Source organism: Hemiscyllium ocellatum, chromosome 5 (assembly GCF_020745735.1).
Source record: "Hemiscyllium ocellatum isolate sHemOce1 chromosome 5, sHemOce1.pat.X.cur, whole genome shotgun sequence".
NCBI classification, from domain to species: Eukaryota; Metazoa; Chordata; class Chondrichthyes; order Orectolobiformes; family Hemiscylliidae; genus Hemiscyllium; species Hemiscyllium ocellatum.
Window position 1 is genome coordinate 103667405 of NC_083405.1, and position 22356 is coordinate 103689760.

Genomic DNA, 22356 nt, shown 5'->3' on the forward strand with positions numbered 1-22356 from the left:
TACCAAGATCAATCTTGGATGGTCTGACAAGTTTTATTCATATTTTAGTTTGTGCAGTTTTGATACAAGGATTTTTAAGCTATATCAGAGAAGCTGTCCAAGCCATCATTAGGAGGCATCTACATTTCTGTGGGTTAAAAAGTCATGTATATGGGCAGACCAGGCAAGAACCAATTTCCCCTCCTACAGGACATTTGTAAACCAGACAGAAATTTACGACATTCTGGCAGGTTCATGGTCACCATATTTATACTTCCTTCAGTGAAAATTAATTAACTGAATTTAAATTTCACAGCTTCAGTGAAGGGGTTTGAATTTGTGTCTCTAAATCATTGATTCAGGCCTTTATTTGCACTTAACATCGTCACTATGCTAATATACCCTTAAGAGGGTGAAAGAAAAGTCGTCCAATAGCCAACACCTTTGACAGTGTAGCATTTCCTCAATACTAGGATCAGAAATTTAGCTTATACTTTGTGCAGAAGTTAATATGTTCACAAACTACTGAAACTTGTTCCAATGAGAAAATGGCTAGCCTCCCTGTAAAAAGAAGAAGGCATAATGAAGGCAAACTGGGACAGAGATAAAATCTGTACAACTGATTCCTGTTTGTAAGTATTAGCAGATCAGTGTATTGAGATGGATTTAGTTAGCAATGACAGATGGAGTAACTATTTTTGTCACGAATCAATTCCACTACTATAACCTCGTAAGAAAGCTGCACGGATTTATTGTTAGCCAATAATTATCTCCATAGAAATAAAACAGCCAAGCATTAATCTGTAACCTTCAGTATTTCACTGCAGAATGTTTTACTGTACACTTCCATGGGTCCTCCTGAATATACACAAAAAAAATGATGTAGCAGTCGATAACAGAAATACTTTAGATTCTGATAGTTTTAAGCCATGGGATATTTAATATGCAACATACATCCTAGCTGGGATAGCAAGAGAGTAGTCTACATGATTATCTGTTTCTGAAAAAGTAATAAAAAGGATGATAATGAAGTTATAAACAAAACAAAATTGCCACTATGATTACTATGGTAGAAGCCTTACATTGAAAAATGCAGTTTGCAGCTTGTTTCTTAGTAATACGCTTGCATTGATAGTATCAATGTAAGGTTACAACGCAAAATGTGGGAAAGATTCATTGTTTCGTTGATTCATTCTTTACATTTGAGTTTATTTTGCGGACGTAGACACAAATTAGTTGATTCTGAACTGCCCTTGCAAGCCACTCAGTTCAAGGATGTGGCCAACAAATGCCTTGCCAATTCCCAACCAGTGAAGAATTTTTAAAAATTCAATATTCATAACCTTTCATAAGCTAACAATGGGAATATGATTCCAGTCTCACAGCAATTGTTAAACTTCTTTATTTCCATCATTTGTTCTGACTGTAAAACTGGTAACATATACGTTTGACATTGTAAAAAGTACCTAGACATTTCACAAAAGCATAATCGGACAAATTAAACAAAGCCAAATAGTGAAATAGTTAGAAAGATGACCAAAGCTTCAGTGCTTTAAGTGGCATCTGAAAAAGAAAAAGAAATACAAAAATATTTGAGGAGGAAATTCAAGCTTAGAGTCTGGACAGCTGGAAGTATTGATATTAGCTACCTGACAAAGAAGCAGTATTCAGAAAACTTGTACTTCCAAATAAACTGTTGGACTATAACCTGGTGTTGTGCGATTTCTAACTATGAATGGTTAAACAGCCGTGTGTCGAATTATAATCAAATCTACACCAGTTGGGTTTAACAGAATGAAGATGGTGGGGGGGGGGGGGGGGGGGGGGGGGGGAAGAGCTTTTGGTTGAAATGGCCAACAGGATTTAATGGGACAAAGGTACATGTTACTGAAGAGTGATCAGATGTATCGGAACAACAGAGAATGAAAAGGAATACAGAAATTTAGAAAATAACTAAGTGAAAAATGATGTCGGTAACCTTCAAAAGACTCAGGTTTGCATTGTGCCATATGCAGCAAAATTAAGTTTAACTAGAAAATCAAACAAAATCATGAAACATTGTGATTCCTCAAATATGCAATGACTAAAGAACATGTGAGTCACAAACGTAAATAAGAAAACCTTCAAAGTTATAATATGAAAACAGTCCAGAGAAGAAACATCTTCAAGCATGTAGGGGCAAGAGGCCAGAACTGCAAGTATTTTCCAAGTCTGTAAAATTGATTTATGTTGTAGTTTTCAAACGTTTTAAAAAATTACAAGCAGATACTTGCCTGGTGTAGCTCGGATAGATATGCTTTAACTATAGGGTCACAGTGTTTAGTTAGAATACACGCATTTTCTTCTAATGAACTATAAACAGCAACACCATTTTCTATTACATTAATCTTTGGTCTAAAAGATAACAAATGTAACAAGATAGTCAAAACAAACTATTTCAGGGAATTTTATATAGCAAGTCCAAATTTGAACTGAACTACCCTATCTCATACAACAAATATTTTAAGTACAAATGTTGGAACACAGTTTTACACTCCTCTAATAACTCATGTGATCCTTCCCAAAGAATCATAAAAATGATACAGCACTGGGGAGATCCAAGATGGCGGCGACCCAGCAAGTCTGAGTCGATAGTGCTTCTCCCAAGACTTGGGCAAAGTGGGCCACCCGCCTCTACCACACTTACCAAATCATTTGAAATAGCTTTTACTTAATGCAATTAGTTGCTCAGTACTACATTTAAACAGTCTAGTCTCCTGCTAAAATGACTAGGAGGAAAGGAGCCCGCAGTTGTCAGCAGGCAGGATCCCCTCGCCAACTGCAGCAGGGGTGTCCGCAGCCGCGCCGGGGGACTTACCTACGATGGTAAGCCTCATGGAAATAATCTCCAGACTTGACGTGAAGATCAACGCCTTCATCGAAGAGTCCCAGAGCAGATCGAATTCACTCTTGGCTGCGCTTCAAAAGCGCAAGCGAGACGAGGAAATCGAGCGCCAAGTTGGAGGGGCAGACCTCCAAGACTATAGCAGAATCGGCTGTGGATCGGGTCCGGACTCTCGAACAGCAAGACCGGACCTTAGAGAATCACATCAACGACCGATTATTCGTTTGCTGGGCCTTCCCGAACGGGAAGAGAAAGGCCAGCTTAGTGTTCCTCGAGCAGTGGCTTCCACAGCTGTTAAACCTAGAGGCTGGATCAGGCCAGGTAAGGGTGGAATGGGCCTACCGGGTTGCAATGTGCGGGCCTGGCTTGAACCAGCGCCCCCACCTGGTCCTGTTCCGGCTACAGAGCTACAAGGAGAGGCAGGTGCTCTTGGAAGCTTCCAGAAATCTTGGGAAAGATCCCCAAGCCATGATTTATAAAGGATCCAAGATTATGTTATTCCAGGACTTTTCCCTAGCTTTGGTCCGAAAGAGGAAGGCGTCTGACAAAGCGAAGAAGCGTTTAAGGGACTTAAACATGCAGTACTCCTTGTGCTACCCAGCTACGCTACGCTTCAGCTATGAAAGGTCCGCGTACAACCTCGGATCGCCGGAGATGGCCAAGGAATTTTTGGACTCCCTTAGATAAATTGCAAGAGTTCATTGATGTTGTTTTACCCTCCCCCCACCCCGTTTTTTTTCCTTTCATTACCTTACTGTTTAATATTTTCTCCGAGGGGTGGGGAGAGGGGTTTATTTATTTGTTCTTCACTTAGCGATTTTCTTCCCTTTTTTTTATATAAGAGGCCGGGGATCTAGTTAATGTAGCTGGGGGGAAGTGGTTACCTTATCCTATTTTATCTCTGTCTTCAGAAGCGGGGTTGTTTTCCCCTGTTATTTTGTATTACTATATTTAATTATTGTTTGTTGAGACTGTAATTTTAGAGTTATATAAATGTTCATATATGGTATTAACATTACCAAATATATCTAGGTGTTGGTTTGGGTGGGGGTGCGGGATGTGGGGAGTGGGGGGTAGGGTACTCATTGTTAACTCTAGCTCAGCAGTATATTTGAATTTTCTTTATCCTATCGTGGGGTGCCTGGGTCAAGGGTGGGACACTGGTTGGGAGAAGATATGATGGCTTTTGGAAAGGAAGTGATGCCCCTGGGAACAAGGGGGAAAATCTTCATTTAAATACATTTTATATTTTTTTAATTAGAAATAAATTTTTATTATATTAATCTGAGTGTATTAAAGAGCCTTTAATTTTTGTGAATTTTATATGCTATATGCTCGGAATGTTTTGGATAGGGTTCCTTCTCCCGAGGGGTCTCTGACTTGCCCGGTGATTATGGTTAATCAGTCAATTAAATGGTGCACCTGGAATGTCACAGGGAGTAATTCACCAATCAAAACGAAGAAAATATTATCAAATCTCAAGAAAGAAAGGGTTGATATAGCTCTCCCACAGGAGACAAAGAACAATTGAAATTACGATTGGAAAATAATCTCTTCCCTTTCTCTCTTTCTGTGCAAGGAAAAATATTTTGGTAAACTGGGTGGCTGAGGGCCCTCATGGACTTTTGAATTGGCACAGAATAATTATGGAATATTTCCCATGACTTTCTTACAAATATGATGCACCAAAAAACTGAATTATTCCATAAAATATGGCAGCCCTTCTTGAATTACACAAATACAGATATTTCGGTCATCCTAATGAGGGCTTTTATTTAATTGAGATGGCGAACCTGGCTGGTCTGGGGCCTCTTGGGAGAGGAATCCCGCATGAATACGGGTTTTGTTACAATCTGATATTAACACATTCCAAGCATGTATTTCACTACTCAATTTCTGTGTTATCCGTTGTTTTTCTTTCTCTTGAATAATGTAAGAGATTTAATCATACACTCTGGTTATTTGTAGGTTAGATGAGTAGTTAGTTGGGTTTTTTTCTCTCGGTATTTCTTTTTTTGTTTGATAGATTTTGGTTATTATTTATTTAAGATTTAATTGTATATCAATATTTATACTTTTTTTTATTTTTCTTCTGTAAATTTGTAAAAACATGTTAAATTTTCAATAAAAATATCTATTTTTTAAAAAATGATACAGCACAAAGAGGACCAGTCTATATTGTTCATATCAACCCAAAGACAGCTGTTAAAGTAACTAAACACACCCAAATGCCCTTTTTAATCCCATCTTCCTGCATATAGCCATAGTCTTGCAGCTTACAGAATTTAAGGTACGGATACTTGCATCTTTTCAAAGAATTTAGGGTCTGTGCCCCCACCATCAACTCAGGCAGCAAATTCCAGACACCCACCATGCTCTACATAAAAATGTTTTTCTTTATGTCCCTTCTAATCCTGCCGTCACTTAGCTTGAATCTATGACCCCTAGTTTTTAAAATCTCTGCCAAGGGAAACAAATTAGTCTTGACTACTCTACTCTACTCTATCTCTACCCCTCACATTTTTTGTACTCCTCAATAATGTCACCCCTCAGCCTTCTGTGTTCCAAGGAAAACAACCCAACCTCTCCAATCTCTCCTCATAGCTGCAATCCTCCAGCTGTGGCAACATTCTAATAAATCTTCTCTGCAGTCTCTCCAGAGTCATTAGTCCTTCCTGTAATGTGGTGACCCAAATTGCGAACAATATTCCAGTTATGACCTCACCAGTGCCTGCACAGTTTCATTATATTCCTATTTCGCATTTTATACCTCTTCCACAGAGTATTCCATGTGCCTTCGTTACAAACCTATCTACCTTTACTATTACCTTTAGGGACCTGTGCACTTGCACACCAAGACATCTCACTTCATCCATTGCCCTCAGTACATTGCTGTTTATTGTGTATTCCTTTTACTGTTTGATCTCCCTGGATGCATGACCTCACACTTACTAGAGTTGAACTCCATCTGCCACTTTCATACTCACTCCACTAATCCATCACCATCTATATCACTTTGGAGCTTACACGATCCTCTACACTAATCAACACATGGCCAATTTTTGTGTTCCCAACGTTCATGTCCAAATTTTTTAAGTATAAAATAATTAGCAAGGGTCCCAACACCAAGGCCTGCGGAACACCACCTGAAACAGCTTTCTATCCACAAGGGCAGCCGTTGACCATTACCCTTTGGTTTCGGTTTCTTATCCAACTTTGGACCCAATTCAGCAGATCACCTTGTATCCCATGAGCTTTTACTTTTTTGACCTGTCTGCCACATGAGACTTTTGTCAAATGTCTTATTAAACGCCATGCAGACAACATGCACTGCACTAACCTCATCGATCTTCTTGTCACTACCTCAAAGGATTCAATCAAATTTGTAAGGTATTACCTTCCCTGAACAAATCATGTTGACTATCCCAGACTATTCCTGATTCTAATCATTTGACCACCACTAAGGTAAGCCTAATTGATCTATAATTGTTTGGTATTTTCTTTATATACTTTTTAAACAATGGAACCACTTTGCATTCCTCTAGTCCTCTGGTATCTCACTTATGTCTAGTGAAGACTGGAAAATAATCTTAAGCATCTGCTATTTCCTCCCTGATCTCTTTTACCATCTTAGGGAGCACTGACGACTCAACCACTTTCAAGGATTCCAACTCCCCCATCGCTTTCTCTCTTGTTATGATTATTTTGTCCAATAATTCACATTGCTCCTCTTGGATTACCATATCCATGTCATCCTTTTCCACTGTGAATAAAGAGACAAAACTTTCATTTAAAATACTTCTGCATCTTCACACAAGCTTCCTTTTTTCTCTCCGATAGTTAAGGAAAAAATAGGACCTATCATTTTGCTCCTTATATACTGGTAAAATATCTTGGGGTTTTCCTTTTTCTTGCATGATAATATTTTTTCATGTCTTCACTTTGTTTTCCTTATTTCTTTTTTTCACTTCTGTACTTTCTATATCACTGTAGGCTATCTACATGTGGAGTGTGAGAGATTATCACAAGCTCCCTTTTACTGTTTAATCTTGCCCTGTTATTTTGGAGACAAACATTGGTGTCTAGATTTGGCAGTACCATTCCTATTTTTGGAGGGGACATGTCTGCATTGAGCCCCAAGGATCTCACATTTTAGTGCTTCCCACTGGTTTATCTCAACAGTCTGGTCCCGTCCACTTTCGTCAAATATCTTCACAGTTTCGTAAAACTTGCCTTCTCCCAGTTAAAATAGTTTACTCCTGATTTAACGCTATCCTTTTCCGATAATAATACTAAATCTTATCAAATTGTGGTCACTTTCCTCAATATGGTCATCCACTGTCACTTCACCCACTTGTCTATCTTAATTTCCCAAAACTAAATCCAGAATTATGTCTCCTCCCATTGGTCAGGCAGCATCCGAGGAGCAGGAGAGTCAATGTTTCGAGCATACGCTCGTCATCAGGAATGAGGGGGTGACCCAAGGGGGCTGAGAGATAAATGGGAGAGTGAGACTGGGGGAAAAGTTAGCTGGGAATGCAATAGGTAGATAGAGGTGGGGGGTGATAGGTCGGAAAGGAGAGTGGAGCGGATAGGTGGGAAGGAAGATGGACAGGAAGATTGGATGTTCCTCAGAAAGCCCCATCTTCTACCTTGGGACCCTCCAACCACATGGCATCAATGCAGATTTTACCAGTTTCTTCATTCCCCTCCCCCACCTTATCCCAGAGCCAACCTTCCAACTCAGCACGCCCTCTTGAATGTCCTACCTGTCCACTTCCTTCCCACCTATCCGCTCCACCCTCCTTTCTGACCTATCGCCCCCACCTCCATCAACCTACCACATTTCCAGCTACCTTACCCCCAGCCCCACTCCCCTCCCATTTATCTCTCAGCCTTCTTGGGTCACCTCCTCATTCCTGAAGAGCTTATGCTCAAAACATTTGACTCTCCTGCTCATCGGATGCTGCCTGACCGCCTGTGATTTTCCAGCACCACATTTTTCAACTTGATCTCCAGCATCTGCAGTCCTCATTTTCTCCTCTCATTGAGTTTGTCATATATTGTTACAAAAAAAGGTTTTCCTGGATACAGTACATAAATTTTTCACCCTTAATGCATTAATATTGTTTGAAAGCCTGTTGATATTGGGATAGTTAAAGTTTCCTGCAATTACTGACCTCTTATTACTACAGGGAGAAATGCATCTAGATGTAGACACTTTTATCTTCCACTCACTCTTTGGGTGTCTGTAGTGTACTCCTAGTTGTGTAACTGCCTCTTTTCCATTCTTAAATTCAATCCATAAAGCCTCATTTGTTAACCCATTTAGTACATAACCCCTTTTCATAAGTGTAATTGATTCCTTAACAGTATGATACGCCACACCCCACTTGATACTAACTGCATCCTGTCTGAAAACTCTACATGCAGGGATATTGAGCTGATATTTAGCCAGTTTTCAATTATAGCAACAATATTCTTGCTGCCACATGTCTGTATCCTAGTTCATCTGCCTTGTTTGTAGTACTCCTTGCATTGAAGTATAAACAGTTCAACACCAAATTTCCTTTGCTGGATGCTTTTTAATCCTCATTTCTTTTGTCTTTCCAAATGTCTGACTACATCACTAACTAATGTTCTACTTCCTGTTTCCTGATCTGAATCTGACCCATCTAAGCCTACACTTTGGTTCCCATCCCCCTGCCATACTAGTTTAAAATTTCACCAATCGATGTAGCAAAAGCCCCTGCAAGGATACTTGTCCCAGCTCTGCCAAGGTGCAACCCCTCAGGCTTATACAAGCTTCATACTGAATGCCAGTAACCTATTGAACAGCAACAGGCATAATCGGTACAGAATGGCTTCTCTAAATAATTATGACTGTCCTTACTAAAGGTACTATACACACACTCTAAGGGCTACTGCAGGCTACAGCGTGAATTCGGATTAATTTTCCTCTTCCTAAACTCAGATACCAGCATGATAAATGAGATAAATAAATTTCACAATTCAGACAAATAACCTGTGCAGTTCAGCTATCCATAGACAAAATGTTAAGCTTTCAGTACATCTTATTTTCAAACTCATGTTGGAAAGTTAATCTATAATACCGTACAAGACAGCTATTTTCTTATTTTATATTCTAATCTGCAAACTTTTAAGTCTTATACAAAACAACATTGGACTTCATGCTTTACTGAAGACATTTTAAACATGAAACAACTGAAGCTACTATGAACTTTAAATGAATACTAAGTTTTCTACTTTTCAACTAAGCACCTTTAGTAAGTTGTTTCACATTAAACTTGCATATTCTTGCCTTGAATTGATGGGGAAAGGCTTTTTTTTAAATATAAATCAGACTTTTAAAACTGGTCTATATCTGTCAAAGAACATACCACAAAGGCAGATTGGCCAATCTATTTCTCAAAATGGAGAAAATCTTTACTTTTGTTAATGTGGTGACTGATTTAAAAGAGAAAACATTACAGTAAATGAAACATAAATGCAATTTTAAGGTTCAGAGAACAAACAGTTCATCATGAACAAAAAACCAAGTCACAGTTTGGCTTTCAGTCCATGATGTTCCATTTGCCAGATCCTTGATCACAGTTTATACATATAATTCTTAACCTCAGCTAGAAGTGCTATATGAAATGAGTGTAGTGTAAACAACTCCCCACTAGGAATATAGGATAAGTCAACTTCTAATGGCTTGCTCAAGACTATCAAAGCCTGAGCCTGCTCTGAGCAGCCACAATGAAAGATTTTGAAGAGAAAGTAAATATCAACTCAAGGAAAAATATATTGAAAAATGTCAAGAAGTCGATTTATGTAGTGGATATCAAATATCTCATCACTCCATTCACTATCAATGACCTGGAACTATTTTTCATCATTCCAGCAGGAAAGCTTCAATTACTAAGGAATTAATTCCTAAAGATGAAATATTACTGAGATGCATGTAAATAATCCAATGTTCTTGCATAAAAAAGTCAACCTTTCAACATTTATTTATTTATATTTACACTTTATAAGCATTCACCTCAATGCCAACAAATTATGAATTCAAAATCAAAAGAACTGCAGACACTATAAATCAGAAACAGAAGCTGCTGAAAAAGCTCCGCAAGTCTTGCAGCATCTGTGAAGAGAAATCAAAGTTAATGTTTTGGGTCCTCAAACCCTTCCTCAAACCATAGATTCAGTCTGTGGTTATTTGTAGGAGATAATGCAAGTTCCCAGATAATGCTCATCACCTGGATGCAACTGATATTCAATTAACGCACTGTCTCTGGGGCTTGTACTAAAATTTGAAAGATAATATTCTCTCAAAAGAATGTTAGGGTGTTTAAGTCCACTGTATGAACATCTATCCGTATTACTTGCTGGTTATCATTTTAGTGAGATTTGAAAAATAGGTAGATATGTGCAGCAAAACTCAAGACAATGATAAATATATATTTTTGATTGGTTTCCCACTAGTTTTACTATAATTCATTCATCAGATTCAGGCTTCGCTTTTTCACCAGCATTTATTCTCCAATACCAATTATTCTCTAAAAAGCGGTGGTGATCTTCCTTCATGAACCACAGCAATCCATCTGGTATACATTAACCACAATGATGTTTGGACAAATTTTCAGGATTTTGAGCCAATAACATTTTAAAAAGTGATATAGTTACAAATCAGGATGGTGGTGACTTGGATGGGGAACTTGGAGGTGATGCTATTCCCATATATCTATTGCCTTGTCCTCCTAGAAGGTAGTGACCTTGGGTTTGAAAACTGTTATCTAAAGAGCCCTGGTGAATTTTTGCTGTGTAATTTGTAGATGGCACACATTGCTGCAATTAAGCATTGATGATGAGTGGTGTAAACATTCATGGATATGGTGCCAATCAGTTGGACCACGTTTGCCTGAATGGTGTCAAGCTTGAATATTGATGAATTGCATTCATCCAGGCAAGTGAGGATGAAGGAGGAGAAAGTGAGGACTGCAGATGAGAGTTGAGAGTATGGTGCTGAAAAGTACAGAAGGTCAGCAGCATCCAAGGTGCAGGAGAATCTATGTTTCAGGCAGAAACCCTTCTTCAAGTGAGGATGAATGCAACTCCATTACAATCCTGATCCTGTGCCTGGTAAATGATAGATAGACTTTGAAGAGTCAGAAGCAAGCTCCTCACTGCAAGATTCCGAGCTTCCAAGCTCCTCTCGTAACCGCAGTATTTATATGGCTACTCCAGTCAGTGACTGGTCAGTTATAACCACTGGGATGTTAATCATGGGGTAAATATGTAACTTTTAAAAATTGTACAGTCACATCACTCTGTATTATTGCAGCAGACCTTTTGTTTTGCCTACAGTTTCTCTCTTTTAGTCCCATCTTTCTTCCCCTGTCCATTTTGCTTTTTGCACATAATGGTGCAGAATTAAAAGAATCTAACTTACACTTCCTAACATGGTGTCTGTAAACAATCAACATTGTTCAATCTAATTAAGGAGGCACAGAGTTTGTTTGCACACCTCAAACAAGTACCAGATGTCCTGTCAAGGAGCTGTGCTGATTTTGATTCCTAATAATCACATATTCCAGTACAATAACAAAGTCTGTAAGCAAATGTAAATGCAATGCATTACTGCTATTTCCACAAAATCCAGACCATTATATTCTCTATGTCCAGTAAAACTGCAAATTATGAAGGAAAAATGAAAACACTTAATTAAAAATTCATTTACTTTTCTTACTTTAAAAGAACTATGCAATCAGTGCATGATCAGATCTATTTCAGGAAGGACAACTGGGAGACTTTGCAGTTTGTACATTATAATATGCATTTCTTTACAATGAAACAATGCAATCACCCAGTGAGGAGATCGATGCATGACGTCACTGTATGATAGTTTCAGTCCCAGGAAAAATTTAAAGATTACTGCGCATGGCCAAGATCACAGCTATTGCAAAGAAATACTAACCACAGAATACAAGAACCAAATATAGAAAATCCCAATAGTCCATTTAATTAAAATGAAATTTGTCTTATTCACAGTGAAAGAGCAGAAAATGTAGCATTTGATGCACAAACACCAACAGCTTAGTAAAAGCACACAATGAAAAAGAACTTGACTTATTCTGTGACTACAAAAGAGATATACCCTCTAGTTTTCCTTCAGCATGCTATGAGTTTCTGCAGCATCTGCTTAAAAAATATCCCAAATTGCAAACTGACACATATAGATTAAGCTTGTACTCATTCATCATTCAGTTACTCTGCAGCTCAATAAAATTCAATATGGTCAAGCTGGCCTGATAATCAATTTAAAGAAAAGATCTTCAAATGCTGATAGACATATGCATCTTAAATTTTCTTCTCAAAATTTAAGTAAACCATTAATATCTTCAACTAATCTACATAATTATACAAGGAATTTGGCATTTCACAGGAATAGTATTTGACAAAATCACTAATGGTTTGTCATAATAAAAATGACTGGATCACCAATATAACAAAATATACTCTTTTTCAACATTATGAATGTGAGCTGTCACATGGCTCTTAAAGGTATCTCAAAGTATAGTTCAGGATGTATTCTTGCAACCCAGTAACTATGTATCAACATCAGAATATGTTCAGTCATTGCTGGTGAAACAGGTTCGATCACTTAATACTTTGCTCAATGTTTTGGTAAACTGCATGTATTTTTTGCTATCGTTATTCTGCAAGCAAATACATTATTTCAGGAACCTTAAAATAATTTCACTTCTAATTTTCAGAAATTGTAATTGACAATTGACTTGATATTTAGCAAATTAGGAAGTTGCAAATAGAGTTACTATGGCAATTGCTGCCATGGTTATAGCAGACAATGCAGTATGAAAAGATCATTATTACCAATACGTAACTTCCAATCATAAAAATCACTTTTCTCCCCTCCAAGAGAGTCATGGGGTTTAAAAAAAATCAACTTGATGTAAGACTAATAACTAAAAATCAAATTGGTAAAGGTGCAAGTCTTAGTGAAAATATGAATTCGAAACAACACATTTTTACTCCGTTTGTAATAAAGAGCAAAACTATCATAATCCACGTGACAATGTGCAATTCATACCTGAAACTGTTCTGTGGAACTGCTACTATGCTCGTCTCCAGATTCAGAGTCTTGACGGTGCCTTTCTGAATTCTCTGGAGCCCAGTCAAATGAAGGTTCATGAACCAAATTTTTTATTTTCTCTACATCCGGGGTTTCAAAATCCTGTGATTGACCTGAAATTCGGTTAAGATTTGTATCTCTTAAATACTGTGATGTACTTTCTCCAAGCCCTTTACTATGGTCACTAGCTTTGGCACTACTTTGGACTCCAGAATACAAGTGGCTTCTCCCTTGAACACAAGCCTGGTTCTGTGTTTGACTTGTGCTTTGGTTTTTCATCTGGTTTTGTACAGAAGTCTGAGCCTGCAATTGTCCCATAGAAGATTTGAAAGAACTGGAGTAATCAAGTGGTTTGGAAAGATTTTCAGTGGATACCTGCAGTAGCTTGGCATCTGGACTTAAACTAGCAGATTTGATTTTAACAGAAACAGGTACTTGTTTCACTGGTGGCATCAATGCCTTCCGAGGTAGTTCTTTAACATACTGCGCTGGAAGATAAAAAGGCTTCGAGCCATCTTCCTTCTTAACCTGCCACCAATCATTATTTGTCTTCTTCAACAGAATATATTTTTCACCTTGCTTTATTGTAATCTTTCGATCTTTTGCCTCATACTCATAATCATACTCCACTTCAATATAGATCTGTCCTGGAATGATAGATGTATCCAGTTTTCCGTCATGTTCAGCCATCTCAAAATTAATTATTGTTCACTTTTTGAAGCTGGCACTAATCCACATGATTTGTTTCCAAAGTTGTGCTAAAGCTGAAGGGAAAAAAGACACATTAAGTACTGCTTGTTTATCCTCAGTATACTGAAGGTTATCAATTGATTGTAGCTCCATGACTGCTATTATTATCTCAGAGTTCAAGGTTCCAAAATTTCAGCTGGCAATCCAATGGTTGTCATCACCGAAAGATTTGGAAGCCCTGACATTAAAACCCAATGCAACTGTTTATCAGTTTTCTCATGTAATCTTAAAATTATTGCTCTGATCAGAATTGAATAAAATCTCTGAACAAATCACAATCATTTTACAACAAATTATTTTTAAAACAAGTTTTCACTCCATGATATTTAACTTGTACAAAATATGTTGCAACTCAAACACTGAGATAGACCTAGAGAAGATGTGAATGAATACAATTTAGATAAAACCGTGCAAAAAAAAGTGATAAAAGTCTATCATTAAGCTGTTAATAACAAACAGCAACAAAAAGGAAAACACAAAAGGTGAATTCAAGAAAACTATTCAATGAAACTACAAAACAGGGTTTAGATTTTCAGGTACGATGGTAGTATTTAAACCTAGTAGATTGAACATTTCTCAAATAATCAGACAAAACACTATTATAAATACAGGAGTCTTGTGCTGTGTAACACTGATATCTCTACTTTCAGTCAACCTGATTTTGACTATTCATGCTTGAAATGTGAATTATGTACAGTGGTAACTTACTTTGGTAGTTCAAGGACTTGTCATGCATATGTGTTCATTATTCTTCTTTGGGACAATCATGGTTCTCAAAAGCCACAATGTCTAACTGGACTGAAGTAAGTACAGCCTTAAAACAACCAATATTTACTTGTAATTTACGAAAAGCAAAAGAAAGATAAGCTTTAAACTCTGACCTTTTATCTATGCATTCACAGTGAAGTGTGGTAAAGTCTGCTTGATGTAATATTTTCATGTACAATATATACTAGTTGATCTTAAGTGGGTTGCTTAGTGTAAAGGACTTTATTTGATCTATATTAAAATTTGATTTCACTTGTTCAAGGTATGTTCATGGCATTTTTAAGCTCAAGTTTTGTTATCAGTTTCATAATTTTACAAAAATTATAAAGTCATTATTATATGTTAACTAGTTCTGATATTCTGGAATTCAGAAGAAGTCATAATCTAACTGAAAATGTTAATTCTGTTTCTACACAGATGCTACCAGTCACATCGAGTTTCTCCAGCATTTTCTGATTTCATTTACAACAGACTGGTTTTAATTCTATTTGGAAGTATACATGGATGTACTAGGGCAGACCAGTAATATTGTACAAGTATTGAGGCTAGAGTGTCTTTTGATTATTTAATTGGAGGTACAGCCAATTCTAGGCACTTTAAGTAATGCTTTGTGAGCATAGAACGGATTGGAGAAGCATGGTGGAAGGATTCAGCAGCTTCCATCTTTGAAATTTCATGAAAGATCTTCTCAAAAATTGCAGTTATGCTTTAACTGCCAAATATATGTCAATTAATGTATACTTGCAGCATGAGGTACAAACAGAAGCATTTTGAGCATAATGGACAGAACTTAAAAGCCCTCCCTCAGAAGGGTTTGATAGTAAAGAAGCATTTAATTAACTGGGAACCACTAATTCAGATCCACCTCATCCTTTCATCAGTGTTACTCGCCAAGCAATCAACAATGGTTTCATGGCCATCATTAGACTTTTAATTCCAGATTTTTATCAGATTCAAATTTCACCATCTTCCTCGGCGTGATTTGAACTCAGGTCCCCAGAACATTATTCAGGATAGGCACATATATGGACCCTCCTCCTCCGATGATTTATTTTTAAACTAACCTCCATCATTTTTGATTGAATATGGAAGAACTGTAATGCTTAGATCTGATCCTTTGGTCATGGAATCGCTTGAATCCTATCAATTGCTACTTATGCTGTTTGACACTAGTGGTCCCATGTTGTAGCTTCAGAGTGATATTTCATTTTTAGATATGCCTAGTGCTGCTCCTGGCACGCCCTCCTGCATTGACCAAGATTGATTCCTTGCTTTGATAGCAATGGTAGAGTGGGGGATAAGCTAGGCCATGAGGATGGAGAATCTGGAATATAATTCTACTGCTGCTCATGATCCAAAGTTATTCGATCTGTTTGAAATCTACTGCATTTAGCACAACGGTAGTGCCTAGTGCCACAAAATATAGTGGAAAATATCTTCAACATGTAAATGGGACTTTTCTCCACAAGGACCATGCGCTGATCACTGATATCAACACTGTCAGGACAATCTACGGCAGGCAGATTGATGAAGGTGAGGTCAAACATGTTTTTCCCTCTTGCTGGTTTCTTCACGATTTGCTGCAGACCTAGTCTAGATACTATGCCCTTTGAGACTCAATCAGTACAGTCAGTGCTAATGAACCACTCCTGGTGAAGGACATCTGATAACTCCCAGAGTACATTCTACACCTTGCCACCTTCAGTGCTCCTCCTTGCCACTGTCAATGCCACCTCCTCTTGACTGTATACTACTGTGCCAGTATTTCTACTGGACATGTCCTGCCAGTTGAACAGAACACCTAGTTTAATGGTCTGCTCCTGCAGCCACAGTAATGAAAATCGAGACAGACATATTCTTTAGAATCAAGGGAATCAAGGGTTTTAGGGAGTAAACAGAAAAGTGACTTTGTGATTAAGATCAGAGCAGCCATGATGTTTTGGTATGATGCAACAAGTTCAATGGCCACATGGACTACTTCTATTTCTTACAGCTGAATAGCATTCTCCTACAGATTAGATAATTAACTTCAAAAAAGTCACAACTATCTTCATGTGAGTCCACTGGCAGAATTCCTATTTCATTTTTAACTTCATTTTTCCTTTATGTCAAATTCAGCAAAAAGCTACGTTAATGTCAAAGACAGTCAGTCCATTTCGCCTCACCTCTGGACACTGCTTGATTGAAGGTGGTCATGAATTCTGCAAACAGAATCAAACTAGTGTTGCTGAACAGATGAATGAGAATTGCCTGATAGCACTGTCAACTACACCTTCCATTATTGCAGTTTTGAAACAGCTCGGCTAGAATTTCAGCTACTTCTGGAGGACACCAGAGCTGCAGCAACATAGCTGCGACACTATCAGGTGACTCTGTAATATCAAAAAATATCACATGGAGTTGAAGAACTGGCTGAAGACTAGCATATGTGATGATTGAGGGGGTTAACAGGAGTTCAAATAGATTATTCACTCAACGATTCTAGCTGAAGGTGGTTGAAAATGTTTCAGGCTTGTCTACTGTATTCTCACACTGAGCTAATGACTGTGGATTAATACAACTCTGCTGATGCTGATCACCACGGCACCTCATGGATTCCTAGCTAAACAAAACTTAACACTGAACTTTATTAGGACGTACGATTGCAAGATTGGCCAAAAAAGAGTTTTAAGGACTTAAGTGAAGTGGACAGAAGAGAAGACGTGAAGAAGGAATTCCTGCATTTAAAGCTTATGTCATCAAATAATACAACCAATGTTGCAGCTTTTAAAATTAAGCATGCATGACACTGGGACTAAAGAAGCATAGATATCTGGGAAGTTTATGGTGGTGGTGGTGGGGGACTAGATTGCCAAACAATTGAAAATATGGAAATTTAAAATAAAGATAATTACTGTTTAATCACAGGTCAGCCTACTTCACCAATTGGTGCAAATTAGGATGCAGATGTAGAGTTTTGGATTACCTCATTGTTATGGATGATAGAATGTGGGAGCCAGGATGGGTTAGAATAGTTAAGTATGGAGTAACAAAGGTCTGGTGAAAGTTTCACCAGAAGACCGGAGGCAGGGCAGATACTTACAGAAAGGTGAAATACTAACAGTGCAGCTACCTGGCTGAAATTTCATCTTGGAGTTAAATATGAAAATTAGGTTGCAAAGTCAGTTCAGCCTCCAGGACAGGAATGGAATTGGTGGTGAGAGCAAAGAATGTGAAGCATGGACTAAGACAAGAAATTGGAATAGGATAAGGATAGATCCTTGAGAGAGAACAGAGGCAATGATATGGGAACAGCAAATGAAGATATTGATGGTGATTCCATAGCTATTATTAGACAGATATAAATGGAACTAAGAAAGTTTAATTCCACTCAGCTCAATGACAGAGTGACATGGTCAACTGTATCAAAGGCTGGAGGCTGGTCAAGCAGGCAGGTAAGTGGAGTTGGAAAGAAAGGAGATTGGTTAGACCAACACCTAGCCAGTATGCTGGGTGAGGATAAGGAGGCCAGCAAGATAGTGCTGAGGATGAGGGGGCTTGGGTTGCTGCCATGATAGGATTGATACAACATTTTAAAAATGCCAAGTTATGCACATTGATAAATTTCTGCCTAACCTCAGATGCAGTCAAGTCTGGAATGCCAACAGAAGAGTAAGACCATCTGAAGGGTCGAGGTACAGACTGGGAAAAGCACAGCACCTGAAGGAACAGAAACGAAAGGAAGTCTAATGACAGATGAGAAGGGATCTAGAATAGGCAAAGAGAGAAAAGATTGAAAGACAAAGGAAACAACGATGTAGAATAGGAAGCATTGGGTTCACAACTGGGTCATCAGGCAAAGAACACATGCAAATGATCATTGGGAAAGCTTCTGTTATGTCAGCTGGTTACGTATCATTAATTAGCTTGCATATAGCAGCAACAAATATGGAACGCAGAGGTGACAATAGCAGTCAAAAGTCAAAGTCATAACTTCTGCAGTGGGATGGAATCAGCAGGGAGTACTAATGAACCCTTGTTAAAATTTGGTGTACTGTGCAAAAGAATGAAGAAGCTATCTGGGCTAGAGCATCACAGAATGCACAGCAATTCCTGTTGGAATGAGGATCCAGAGATGTTTGGACCAGTTAAAGTGTAAAGATAACAGCAAGGTTAGAGGCCACTATGTGATCTAGCAGTAATAGTGAAATGTATTTGCCAGTCCAGCGTGGTATATTGCTGGGTAGTAACCAAGCTTTAGCTAAAGCTGACAAACCAGAACAAATAGTCCAAACACGAACACTGAAGAGACAGCGACCCTCCATCAAAGCAGCATTACTATAGAATCCCTCGCAGGGAAACAGGCCATTCGGTCCAACAGGTCCACATCAATGTTCCAAAGAGCATCACACCCAGACTCACCTACCCCTGTAACTCTGCATTTCCCATGGCGAATTCACCTAACCCTCACATCCCTGGACACAACGGGCACTTTTAGCCTGCATATCTTTGGACTGTGGGAGGAAACCGGAGCAGCTGGAGGAAACCCATGCAGACAGGGGGAGAATGTGCAAACTGCACACAGATAGTTGCCCAACACTGGAATTGAATCCAGGTCCCTGGCACTGTGAGGCAGCAGTGATAACCACTGAACCACCATGCCGCGAATTTGCTGGGCCAAATGGTCCCCTTCTGTGCTGTAATAATTCCATGCTGCTGGAAGGAATTCAGTGGGAACCTGTGGCTGGGGAAAGGGAAATAGCAATTGAAACCAGCAATTACTTTAACCTTAGAGCTAATTGTCTACTATTACAATCAAGGGAACTTACAGTGGAACACAATTTTGCAGAAAAAAGGCCAAGTGCGGCAGAGATTGGGCAAGGATTAAAGTGCACAGTGAGGAGGAGCTCCCTAGCAAGCTAACTACATTGTCATTTTTTTCCCAAGATGCCTCCAAACTTGCAATGTAAAAATTTGTGTAGCTGGTCATGTAATAACTTGTCAACCAGTTCATTCCTGATCAGTAAAACATTCCCAGTTGTTTTAATAAGGCAAGGCTTTTATAAATCAATATGTAAACTATAGGCGATGTACATAACTTATAACTCGTTTTAGCACTACATTAAACTAGCAATTACAATTTTCAGGAGAGCAATAACTTCTTTCACAAATACAAATATAATTGTAGGCAATGCAAATGAACAGAGAAAAATCCTGTGGCTCCAGAAATGAAATAACAACTAGGCAAAGGGGAGAGTGATCATTCTGTATATACTGAGAAAATCTACTGATTCCTTTCCCCAGCCTTCAACCATATCGGTCAATTTAAAACAAATACATGTTGCATGTTGCGGGGGGAGGGAATGCATTTGAACGTTGTGCGGGGAAATGGACAAGAAGGGAGTTATGGCTGTGTGGATTAAGCAGGGATTGCGTGGGGACAGTAGGGCTATATCGAGGGGGGCGATGTGGCGGTTGTGTGTCACGTTTGGGGTGAGTATGGGTGATTGTGAAGATAACTGGGCTACGCAGGGGTTGTGTGCTGATCTATGAGTAGGTAAGAGGATAATGCTGTTGCGTGGGGAGGAGGTGAGGGACTGGGTGGCGTTAAGTGTTTTAAGAGGGTTAGGGGCTACACGGGAGGGGGGGGGGATTCGCAGACAAGGGGCGATGGGTGTGCAGTGAGGGGGTTGTACAGAGTCGCTGTGTTTGAAGGGTCAGGACGCTGAGCCTGTCACGGTACGGGTGATTTCCCTGTGATTTACTGTGTCTAATCTGTAAAGGGTAAGGGCGGCCACTGAGTAAATCTGAGGTTTCCTTGTGGTTGCTGTTTCCTCCTTCGTTTTAACCGAGGCCCTGGCCCCGGCCTCCCCCACCTACACATTGCTCACCCCACGGCGAAGAGGAACGCGATCGTCTCGTATTTGCGAACGCATCCGCAGCAAACACCGAGACCGGAGAAACTTTTCACTACGAATGCACTTCACGCTCCAAACTTTGACAAATAAATAAAGAAAAAACCCACCACGCACCTGCTTCGGACGATGAGCACAGCAGCCGGGGAGAGACACAGGCGATAGGGGAACGTTAAACTTCCTGGAGATCTTATTTAATGTCTGTAAACTGAAGTCTCTCTTACAGATCTGATTCTTTTTGTCAATATATGTCATGATACTAATCCTCCTCCTCCCTCCCCCTCCCCCTCCCCCTCCCTGCAATCGAACAAACCAGATTTCGCCTCGTTTCCACCCGGCGCACGTGCGCGCTCCCGCCGGGCATCTCCAATTATCCGCGCGCACGTGCGCGATCCCGCCGGGCATCTCCAATTATCCGCGCGCACGTTCGCGCTCCCGCCACGCCTAACCGTCCAACTCCTTTCCTCGCGCCCTCCCACCTGACTTTGCCCCACCCCCTTACATGGCTTCTTTTCCTCGTGCCACCCACACACACCCCTCTCCCGCCCCCCCTTGATGTGAAGTGATGCGTGCGCATGGTCAGGCCGGTTGTTGAGTAGCGACCCGTTTCCAGCTGTCAGAGGTACTGTGTGTGGGCAGTTGTTGGTGATGGCTGTCTTTCGCCTGAAAGGTAAAGCTTATCATGGCGAGCCGCTCCCGTCCTCCTTATGCCTCCCGCTCAGAAAAGTACACCCTTTAGCTCGTGTTGGCGTTGCGGGGAGCATGTTGGTGAAGCAACGGAGACGACTATCGTGAACCGAAAGGGGCTCATCAAAACTTGTGTGAAGACTTTGGAATTGATGGCGCTCGATTCCCATGGCGTTACTCCAGCGAGTTGTGACAGCGTAGAAGAGAATCGAGGGCTATGGAGGCATGTAAGTTAACATGACAACCTGGTTAGCCATGATAGTGCCGAATAGCAGAAAGGCTGGATGGGCAAAATGGGTTTCTCCTCTTGCTAAATTAGTTTCCTTCCACACACACCCCCAGAATTTCACTCTGTAACAGGCATAGTGGGTCAATCTACAAAATATGAGGTGCAGCGGCTCACCACTAGTTTCCCAAGCGCAGTAGGGCTGGGTACTAAATGCGATCCAACCAGCAACACCAGAGCCCCACGAGCGAATAAAAATAAATCAACTTTAAGGTCTCATGATTAACGTCTAATTGGAATTGGAGAGCGCGGGTTATCTTCTAAACCAGCTGTATCTGGACTTGTATAAGGAACAGGATCTTTCAACTTTAAACATCAACATATTGATATGTATTAAACTGATCCTTTGAAGGAGTTACGCTATATGTGTTTACTTTCAACCATCTACAGAAAAGGAATTAAGACTGCAAGAAGCACTGAGTTTTGTTTAAGCTTCTACGAATAATCATCCTATAAATCACAGGACCCTCTGAAATAAATCAAAATGTCGTTATTGTCATGCTCGGATAAACATTCAATTGCCAAAGGGAATTATTCTGGCTCTGTAGGTAACCTATTTTGACTTTATTCATATTTAAGAAATATGTTGACAAATGAAATAATCTGAGATTGCCCAAAAACATGTCCAGAATCCTTTTGTGAAACAAAATCCAGTTGTAGAAGCACTACTTATATAATCTCGGCAATGGGAGAATTACAAATCCACAATCATTACAGGAGTAAAATTTGATAAGGTCATGGCTGATCTACAGTCCAACCTTAAAGATTACCTAACTTTCTGACAGTAGATGTAAGGATAACTGGTCTGGACAAAATAGATAGGGAGAAATTTCCCACTGATGAAACAGGAGGATTTAGTTATCACACAATTTGCAAAAGCAAATGTGATGTGAGAAAGAAACTTCTGTATGCAGCCATTAGTAATGGTCTGGGACACTGGTGGAGGCAAGCT

At 39.5% G+C, this 22356-nt stretch overlaps 1 protein-coding gene across 6 annotated transcripts in view; it reads right to left on the reverse strand.

The window, feature by feature from the left end:
* LOC132815809 (rho GTPase-activating protein 12-like) overlaps window positions 1–20709 on the reverse strand; it is a 213517-nt gene extending 192808 nt beyond the window's left edge. For all 6 annotated transcript variants that reach the window (XM_060825069.1, XM_060825067.1, XM_060825068.1 and 3 more), the window contains exons 1-2: window positions 20549–20709; window positions 12978–13783 (exon numbers count right to left, since the gene is read on the reverse strand). In XM_060825069.1, coding sequence (XP_060681052.1) covers window positions 12978–13709 — 732 coding nt within the window. In that variant the 5' untranslated portion in view covers window positions 13710–13783; window positions 20549–20709. The remainder of the gene's footprint in view (window positions 1–12977; window positions 13784–20548) is intronic.
* Window positions 20710–22356: the final 1647 nt, after the last annotated feature.